Source organism: Benincasa hispida, chromosome 1 (genome assembly GCF_027475165.1).
Source record: "Benincasa hispida cultivar pf3 chromosome 1, pf3_genome.v1.1, whole genome shotgun sequence".
NCBI lineage: Eukaryota > Viridiplantae > Streptophyta > Magnoliopsida > Cucurbitales > Cucurbitaceae > Benincasa > Benincasa hispida.
The window spans coordinates 62,079,751-62,090,506 of record NC_143478.1 but is presented as its reverse complement, the minus strand read 5'-3'; the positions used below and the strand labels follow the sequence as shown (position 1 = coordinate 62,090,506).

Here is a 10,756-nt window from a genome sequence, read left to right as displayed (position 1 = left end):
TCTTCTATAGAATGCATTTAATTCTTTTCTTAGTATTAAACTTATCCTTCTTTACTCTTTGTTAGAAAAATTACAAATAATTGAAAGAATTTAATTCAAATCATTCATATGTACTCAAAGAGCTCAAAGTTTCTTTAAAAAAAAAATTAATTGAGAAAATTTCAAGACCAAAGTTATAATTTAATTATGTTTTAAATTTTCAAACTATAAAAAATGACACACATATATAGTAGATTATTCTAAATTAAAAAGTAAATATATTTTGAAACAATTTCAAAATAGGTTTGGAATGTTGTTTGAACACTTCAAAAACTGGATGTCGGTCAGTTCTTGATATAGTCAAAACTTTTTCAAACAGTTGTGTTTTTTTTTCCCTTTTCTTTTTTGAGTTCATTTTCTAAATTTCCATCCTACAATTAAAAAAAAAAATTCATTGGGGTAATTTTATTTTTTGGTTAAAATGTTACTCTTTTTTTTGCCCAAATCCTAAGGATAGTTTCAATTTTTTTTTTCTTTTTTTTGGATGGAGGGAACTTACCACTTCTAAGGAAGACATTTATACTAATTACATTTAAATTTTTAATTTTCATTCTCGTACTTTCTATAAATTTTAAATTTAGTCGTTTAAAGTTATTTTATTATCGAAATTGAGTAAATAATTGCAATATTTTATATGCAAGAAAATGTCTATAAAAATCATTCATGAAATGATTCGTCTAGCCACACACAACTAGAAAGAGAATCCAACTTTTTTTTAATTAAATGTTTTATCTTTAGATTTGACATTGTTATGTGAATTTCGCTATGACCTTCTTGAAATTTTTAGGACTATGTTTATAAGTTTTACCAACAACCAGAGATTTTTCTTGATACTAAAAAGGAATGTCTTTCAAATTTTTACGATATTACTCATTCATATAAATTGACATCTTTAGATTTTTTTTTTTTTTTTTTTTATAAAACTCTTTAACTATTATTAAAAACATAATTTTAGCATATAGTAAATTTTAGTTATAAAAATGAACAATAAACTAATTTTGGTTCCTAAGTAAATCTACAAATACTATCATCATCGGATATTTGAATATATGAATTAAAATAGGACAAAATATTTTAAGGGAATAATTTTTTTAATGAGGAAAATCCACGTGGCATCTGAGGTTTGGCAGGTTAGGCAATTCATTCACGCCTTTCTGACAGTGATCCAGATTATTGGCGATTAAGACCTGGGACGACAGACACTTCTCTTTGAATTCCAAATTTGAAGCCAGTATTTTTTTAACTTTATTGAAGTTAAAATATTCACAAATCAATTTTAAATTTTACAACAATTCTTCTAATAAAATATAATAAAAAATTTACTGTCTTTTTCTGTCTGTCACTTTCCATCATTTTATTATTATTATTACTTATTTCATTATTTCTGTGCAAATACATTATTCTTGTTTTCTTTATACCTTTATCTTATGTACTATGGTCGTTTTTTGACTTGTGATTTTGACCAAAATCATGACTTCTGTTTCATTTTTGTACATCTAACTCTATCTAATTTATAACTTATAGTATTAAGTTTTGGTAAAAATTATTCGATAGTAAAATATGTAATATTCTTTATTTTTATTAGTTGCCATTCGATTATGGAAAGCTTGAATTATACTAAATTTAATCTAAGTTAATGTTAAAATATAACTACTTTATTCCAGTTATTAAAAAAATGGTTAATTAATGGCCTTATTTGATCGAAAATTAAATATGGTTTTACAATCTTTTTATTGTGTAAAATTCTATTTCAACAAGATTTTTAACTCTCTCACCAGAAATTCAACTTATTTCTAATATACTAAAAACTATGTCATTTATATAATAATGTAAAGGAAAAAGTGTGAGTCGAAGTGGGAGACTGAATCTCTGACCTCTTAAAATGGAGGTCATGTTAATACTACTAAAAAGTTTACTTTAGCAAAGTGTTAGTCTAAGATTTTAGTTGTTTAACATAAATTTAACTCATTAAACACAAAATTTATATCTAACCTTGGTATTTCTCATTTAAATTTTTAAGGCAAATATCAATTTATACCCATAAAATTTGAGTGTTGTATCAATTTAAACCATGAACTTTGGGGATTGTATCAATTTAAACCCGGAACTTTGAGAATTGTATTAATAAAAACCCCAACTAATAATTATATCTATTTAAACGCTGAACTTTTATAATGATATCAATTTAAACTCTAAACTTTTATAAGTGTATCAATTTAAACCCTAAACTTTCCTAATGTATGAACTTAAACCTTCCATTGTACTTTATTAAGATACACTTATGAATGTTCAAAGTTTAAATCGATATATTTATGAAAATTCAAGGTTTAAATTGATACACTTATAAAAGTTTAGTGTTTAAATTGATACGATTATTAGTTTTGAGTTTAAATTGATACAATTTTAAAAATCAAGGTATAAATTGATACATCTCAAAGTTTAAGGTTTAAATTAATATAATTTATAGTTTAGAGTTTAAATTGATATAATCAAAGAAAGTTTGAGGGTGTAATAGATACAATAAAATTTTCCTAATGTGCTTTAGTTTCTCTTTCTTACCTTTAACTCTAGTAAGTGTAATAATAAAATGCTTATGAAATATTAAAATCAAACATAAAAAAAAAAAAAAAAAAAAGCCTATGGTTAAAATAGTATGATTTTCAAATCTAAGAACAAGAGGGGACTCTTCTTCCAACCTGATTTCGAAATCTCAAAAGACCAAATTGACTATTCTTGGAACCTGGACGAAAATGTATTTATACCTTCTTTTGTAATTCTCGAAAACCCATGCTTATTATTTTTATTTTCTTCCATTTTTTAAGTCACTTCAATTAAATCTTGGTTAAATTAATTATAAAATGTGCCAAAACTTTGTTTATTTTTCTTAAAAAAATTCTTAATATTTTATAATATTACTTAAAATGAGTTATTATAGTCTGATCTATGTTTGAGACTCCAATTATAATAGTTGTGTTTCCAACTATTATAACATATAATAATTATTACTATTTCAAAATTCTCTTCATTATAATGTTTATTATTTGTTATCCAAATTAAAATACTTTACACCCCAAACACTGATTACTATAACCATTAATTATAATAACCAATTTAGAGTCTCGAGCACTCTTTTACTTTTCATACCTTTCTAAAAATAATCTATAATTTTACATAAAATAAAAAATCTAAATAGTGTGATCTGACAGTAATTTATAATAAAAATTTAGATAAATACATTGTTTTAAATCACCACCACATTGTAGGGGTGCAAGGAAAAACCAAAAATAAACTCAAAAATGCTTTAACCAACTAAAACTGTCATCTAGGTGGATTCGGATCGGTTTGGTTTGAATGTGTTGATTTTCATACAAAAAAAACCAATTCAATTCGATCGACTTCGATTTTGACAAGCATAGGCCGATGTTAAACCGATTTGATCGATCAGAGATATAATAAAAATAATGAATTGAATACACGTGAGCGTAGGTGTGCCACTGAAACTGTCAGATCATGTGTTTCGATCCTCATCAATGTAAAAAAAAATATGTTTTATTATTTACCACGATTATAATGCAGGGCTTCAGGGCCAATAACCTTTCTCCCAACGGCCTAAAATGTACTTACAGCAATGAAGTTAAATTGGACCGATTAAATCCCTACCACATCATTTTATATATATATAAAAGAGTAATATTTAGGTGCGGTCTAAGCTATACCTAAGTACCATACTCCTCTTTCCTACACATACACAAAATATATACATACATATATATATATATATATATATAAATCACTTCCTTTTAAAAAAAAAAAATTAACTGGTGTCAATTTTTAATTAGGTTTGGGGTTCACCAAGGTTGCATCCAAGAATTTTCGATAAAAAAAAGTTTAAACGTTTGTATATTCTATCTTTAAAATGTGAAAATAATATTAAAACTAAAAAAAAAAAAAACGTAGAAAAATTATTTATAGTTGAGGCATAAATATTATGGTAATAGTAGTAAAGAGGTGGAGCAATTCCATGTCCTTATCGCCATAAATCAAATTGTAAAAGCAACTGTTGTTTTTCCCCCTCATCCCTCTATAAATATCCCCCAATTATCCACGCCGAAGCTTCACTTCTCTCATTTCCCTCTCTGAAATCAATTCCTCATTCTCTCGATTCCCATCCTTCCAAATGGATTTCTTCTTCTTCGACAAAGCAGAGAAGGTTTCAAACCCTATTCCCCGATGCAATCTCCTCCAAATCTTCGCCAAGTTCTTCCGTTTCCTAGAGCTTTCCTTTCTACTGCTTTTCCTTTCTTGGATCCTCTCTCGCCTTCCAATCGCCCTCACAGTCTCCGCCGAGTATTTCGGTAAACTCTTCGCCTTCGTCGCTACTCCTCTCTTCGGATTCCTCCTCTGCAACGCCATTATCGTCGCTCTCGTAGCCAAGCCTACTCAATTCCCACGCCCTGCCAGCAGCACCAGCAGCACCAGCAGCGCCGAAGCCGATCGGATTTACGAAGACCTTATTGAAAAAACCGGAAGTGGTGACCTAACTGATTCGCTCTCGGAGGAGGTGGAGATTGTGTACCAGGACAAACAGATCATTGCGGAGGGGATTAATTCAATCGATCGTGAAATTGAAGTGAAAAACACGGATCTGGAGACGGAATCGGGATTAGGTCATTCGAAAGTGATGTTGAGGACGTTATCGGAGAAACTTAACCGAGAATGCGTGATAACAGAGAGGGAGAAGCTTCGGAGATCGGAGACGGAGAAGTGCCGGAATCTGGAGCATTCGAATGACATTTTGTACCACCAGGATGATTTGAGCAGTGAGGAATTTCAGAGGAAGATTGAGGCGTTCATAGCGAAAGAGAAGAAGTTTCGACGGGAAGAATCTTCCGCCATTGTTGTACTCCACTGCGACGGTTAATCTCCGGCGAAAATAAGACGACTAAAAGTAAGAAAAAGGAAAAAAGAAAAAAGAAAAGAAAAAGAAAAAAGAGAACTCGGGTGTACTATTTGATCCCTGTGCAATGTACAGAGTAAAATTTCTTTTACCTAGAGAAGGGTAAAATTGGTATTTGAACTTCCTTCTTTCTTTCTTAGTTGGAGTTGGGGTTCTATTGTCTGTTACTCGTTCTACTGTTGCTTGGTGGACTTGCACTTGACAATTCATCTGTCGCGCTAATTCGAGATCTACTGGATGGCAATTTAGATCACCTTTCATCACCATATAAGTCTCCTAGGTTCCATTTTTTTAATTTTATTTTATTAAATTAAGTTATTTTTTTCTATATTTATTAGAATAATTTGCATGAAGTATAATGGTTGAATTCTTCGCCAAATTCACAAAACAAAAAACAAATTTTTAAAAGTTAATTTTAATTTAAGAAATTGGCTTAGAAAATCTTCGCCAAATTCACGAAACAAAAACAAATTTTTAAAAGTTAATTTTAATTTAAGAAATTGGCTTGTTTTTCTAAATCATTAGTAACAAGTAGATAACCAATAAAGAAATTTAGAGGTAGAAATAGTATTTATAGACTTAATTTTAAAAAACAAAAACAAAAAAAATAAATGATTACCAAAAGAGAGGTTAGTTTTTAGTTTTTAAAAATTAAGCCTATAAACATAATTTCTATCTCTAAATTTCTTATTTTGCTATCTACTTTTACCAATATTTTAAAAAATCGAGCCAAACTTTTGAAAACTAAAAAAACAGTTATCAATTAAAGCTTGTTGAAAACAAATTAGTTGCCAAACAATGACTTAATTTTGCCTTAATTTATGGTTTCTTGAAAATTAAGTCTATTTTCTCTCAATTTTTTATAACAATTTTCATTTTTCTTAAGTAAATGAGTTGAATTCTTAACCAAATTTTAAAAACAAAAAAGAGTTTTTAAAAACTATTTTTTAGTTTTCAAAGTGAACTTGGTTTTTGAAAATATTGGTAGAAAGTAGATGGAAAAACAAGAAATTTAGAAGTAAAAAACATGCTTTATTGGTTTAAATTTAAAAACTGAAATGATTACCAAACATGCCTAATATGTTTATTTTTTAAAATAAACAAATCATGAAAATATTTTTCACAAAAAACTATATTAAAAACTTTGTATTTCTTTCATTGAAACACAAATTTAACATGTAGGCCTAAAATTTGTATAGTTTCTAGTTTTTTTCTTTTCAAATATAATTAATATATATTTGATTTTCCAGAAAAAGGAGAAGTATATTTTTCATTTGAATTTGAGTTGGATTTTAATTATGTCACCTTCATAAAAGTTTGACTTTTTTTTGCCATATGTAAAAATATTTTTTGTATTATGCTAAATGTCTAAATACTTTATTTCATTTTTAAAAAGTTTAATTAGAAAATTACATCAACAACAATGAAGTGAGAAGAATATGACTTTTAAGTTGTAAGTAATTCTCCCACTCAATCATTTAAAATCACATTTCAGATAATTGTCTTTGGATTGTTTTAATTCTTTTTACAAAGTGTTTGAAAACGATTTAATTTTTCTATAAGGCATTTTTATTTGTTACCAAAATTACATTGTTAAAAAAACATTTTATTTAGCCATTCAAAATTGACTACACCAAACACACTCTTTAATATAATTGATTAATTACTTTCTATTTTCTTTCCAGCTAAAGAAATAAACTCAGTAGAAGTTAATATTTCGAAGGTTGCATAATTTTTTTTTTTCCAAATATCATACATCGTCAAACGAAAGGATAAACCTAGAAATGAATATCATAGTATTATAATTATACTCTAACTTGGTACATTAAGAATTGTAGTAATAGTTATTCAACCAAATAAATCAATGATAATTAATTAGTCACCTAGAGTTTATAGGATAGTTAAAGCAATAGACTTCAATGATTAAGCAATAAGATAACACAATATTTCCACAGCATGATGATCAAATAACCATTAATTTGACAGCTAAAACAAATTTCACCACTAATTCTCTCACACCCACATAAAATCAACAAACATATGCATTTGCATTTGCATTTGCTCTCTTTTTTCTTGGGCCAAGTGCATTGTGCATTGGGAGAGAGCACCAATCATCAATAAATTATTTATGTGCATCATATTGTCTCTCTTTCCATTATATATATATATATATGCATCAATGTTTCCTACTTTTTCATTTTATTAATTCTTCCATATTCCCTTTGATATTCCTTTTGCTCTTCAATTACCTTAGCCTAAATGATTAAGGAATTATAGCTTTGATAAAAAGTTTGAGGTTATAAATTATATTGCATCAAACGTTATCAAGTTTAGTCCATTTTTCTTTTGGGAGAATATCAATTCATTTGATGACATTAATGATCAAAAGAATTGTAACAAATGAAATTATGATAAATGAAATTATGTGACACTAATAAAATGGTTATTTACTTAAATACTACCATAGACTATTTTGATGCATTTAAAACAAAAATATTAAAAAATAGAAAAAATATGGGTTAAAAAATAAATACATAATTCTTATACAAATTCGCTTGTATAACTTAAACTAGTATTTAAAAGGGAGTTTTTAGTAATAGAAAAATTAGGGAAACTATTTATACAAAATAGCAAAATTTTAATATTCTTTGATAGAGGATGATTGATGGAAATCTATAAGTGTCAATCAGTGATAGAAATTGGTAGAATCTAAATGTTGATAGAAGTCTATTGATGTTTATCAGTGTTTTTCTTGCTATTTAGGTAAATAGTTTGACATTTTTTATTTGTGAAATTTTTTCAATTTTTTTTTTAATATTTTAAATAAGTGAGGAGTTTGTTTATTATTATTATTTTTAATTTTGAATATTTATACCTTTAGTAGTGTCTTTAAATGAGAAAAAGTCATTCAAAGTTGGAATTGGATTGTTATTGACATACTAAAACCCTACTTTATAAAATTTGGGCCAACTTTGTCAAATTTAACTTTTGAACTTTTTCCTATTTAATTCTCTTTCCAATCCTTTATTGGAGAGAGTGAGTGATATCATTAGTTTTCCAACTATGATTGCATTTTGGGTGTGGCTTAAATTTGAAATGTCTATCTAATTATTTGGATTCTAATGGAAACAAAGGGATTCTTACTCCATTTGCAAAAATTTAGAATACACACATCATTTCAATTAACAATAGCATCATAAGAACATGTCAAACCAACCACTTTTTGCCTCTTTTTATTATTTTCTTCTTTTGGCTTCCTCATTTATATATCATCTTCTTTTCACTTGTTTTCGGAAGTTTTTGAGGGGCCGTCTATTTGGTGAGCATATTAGATTCTCATGGAATGAGTATTTGGATTATCGCGTTTGTTTTTTCATTGTTGTAAGATGCCCCGACATCGGAAGATTTCTAGGCATCCTAGGATGCCCAGATGGAGGATATCTAAAGAGTTTAGGATGTCCTCCTGAAAGATGGGTTTTTTTGGATTCCCGAGTTGAAGCCATTCTCATTTTTCATTTCCCTCCTTCCTTTTTATTTTATTATATATATATATATATATTAATCTTCATTTGGATTATATAATTAAAATAAATATTGTCAACCATATATATCATATATTTTTAGTTATATCAAAATTCTTATTATTTTTTAGTAATAAATTTAAATTTAAATTTAAATGAATATTTATTTTATAAAAAATCTTAAATTATGATATATTATTTTGTTGAGAAAAATAACATATAAAAATAATATAAATTGTATTAGTTTTAAAAGAAATTCAAATTGATAAAAATAAATATGTTATATAAGTTCAAATTATATCAAATTAATTTAAATTAATAAATAGTTGTAAGTGAATTTTTGAAACATTAGGTAAATTTAAGACATTTCTGAGTAGAAATCCTACAAAACAAATACAATTATCAAAATATTTTTAAGTATCTGTAAAAATATTCCTACAAAATAAACATGGTAATCTAAAGATGTCGGACATCTATAATTTCAGACATCGAAGATTCTAATTATCTACATTTCAAAAAACAAACGGGCGTGGGGGGTTTGAAGAGAAGAAAAAAATGTCCTTAGGGCATTATTTAATGGAGTTTTTGGTGGTGGGTACCAACCAGGCAATGCCTTTTGTCTCAATAAAATTATATCTATTTAGGGGGAGTATTTTGAAATGGTTTTAGGTTTAGGTTTTTGGTTTAATATTGTTTCAAGTAGTATGCACATTCTTATCCATAACTTGGAAAGAGCATTTTTTTTCCCAAAACAATAATAATAAAAAAGGGAAAAGAAAAGAAAGAAAGAAAAAGAGAGAAACTTTGTTGTGACAAATTTTTTCGATTTAAATCTTATTTTAGTTGCTGAACTTTAAATCTTGATTTGTTTTGGTTCTTGAATTTTAAAAAGTATCTGTTTTATTTTCTAAATTTTTAAAAATATTTATTTTAGTCTATACTATTAAAATTATGTTAATTCTTTAACAAAAATGTGAGAGAACTTGTATTTTTTGATGGCTATGCTCTAGATGTATTGAACAAGATGAAGTCGAGGTAAAATACTAACAACCAATATGTCAAAATACCGAAGGAACAAAATATTGAATTAAAAATATCTTTTAGATTCTCCCTCTTTGCCACCTTATTCAAAATTGAAACTCTAGATTTTTTAACTAGTTATCTTATTTGGTAGCTAGCATTGTCATCCAAAAATACAAATAACCTCATCATTTTGTTAAAAGATAACAAAATCTTAATATAGTAGGGACCAAAATAAACACTTTTTAAAATTTCAGAGACTACAGTGAACAATATTTAGGGACCAAAATGAAATAATATTCAAAATTCAGGGACTAAAATGGACATTTTTAAAAGTTTAGGGACAAAAATAAGAATTGTTCAAAGTTTAGGAATCAAAATAAGATTTAAACCAAATTCTTTTTATATGAGTTTCTAAGAAATTTTTATGAAAGTTAGGAACTAAAAGTGATTTTTAATCTAAATGCTTCTTCGTGCCTTTTATCTATTACAAATTTGAAAGACTATTTAATGACATGATTAATTATTAATTAGTCAATTAGCAAAAGTCATGTTCAATAAGATTAATTAGACCTACTTGTTTTTTTTTTATTTAATTTTTAAATACTTAAAAATATTTTAAAAACTAATTTTTTAGTACAAGTAGAAATTGTTGTATCGATTTACTAGGGTCTATTTTGAAATATGAAAGTGAGTTGACTATGATTTTAATCGTCTTATGTTCACTTTGACATTTCAAATAGACACTTAGTTGGTTTGCAAAAAGGTAGTTGCAAATATATCAAGTCTATAGTATTAGCAAATGTAACACATTGCAAAAAAATTTACAAATACAGTAAAATTTAAATTCATCTCCCAAACTTTATTAGTGATAAACTATGTTGCTTATAGATCTATCACTGATAGATTTTGCTATATTTGTAATTATTTAAAAATATAGTTATATACTAAATTATTAGTCCTAAAAGTGTTACCAATATAATTACCCTTCGCAAATTGATGTTTGAGATTATTGAAATAAATTTTAAAAATTATAGTCTGATAATCATATCTTTTTTACAAAATTATATAAAAAAAAAGGTATGGAAATGATCTGGGGAATTGTTATACAACTATGATTTTAGTAACAAAAAAAGAATGCTTAAGTTGACATTTAACAAATAGTCATGAAAGAAAATTTTAATGACTCACTTTTTTTCTCACTATTTTATAATAAGTG

At 26.7% G+C, this 10,756-nt stretch overlaps 1 protein-coding gene across 1 annotated transcript; it reads left to right on the top strand.

The window, feature by feature from the left end:
- The first annotated feature begins 4,116 nt into the window (after positions 1–4,116).
- On the top strand, positions 4,117–5,135 carry LOC120078241 (tRNA-methyltransferase non-catalytic subunit trm6MTase subunit). The gene has a single exon (XM_039032468.2). It carries the CDS (start codon positions 4,217–4,219, stop codon positions 4,958–4,960), a length of 744 nt encoding a protein of 247 aa, XP_038888396.1. The 5' UTR covers positions 4,117–4,216; the 3' UTR covers positions 4,961–5,135.
- Positions 5,136–10,756: the final 5,621 nt, after the last annotated feature.

Excerpts from the sequence above, each read along its gene's own strand:
- LOC120078241 (XM_039032468.2), top strand. The coding sequence starts at position 4,217 with ATGGATTTCTTCTTCTTCGACAAAGCAGAGAAGGTTTCAAACCCTATT.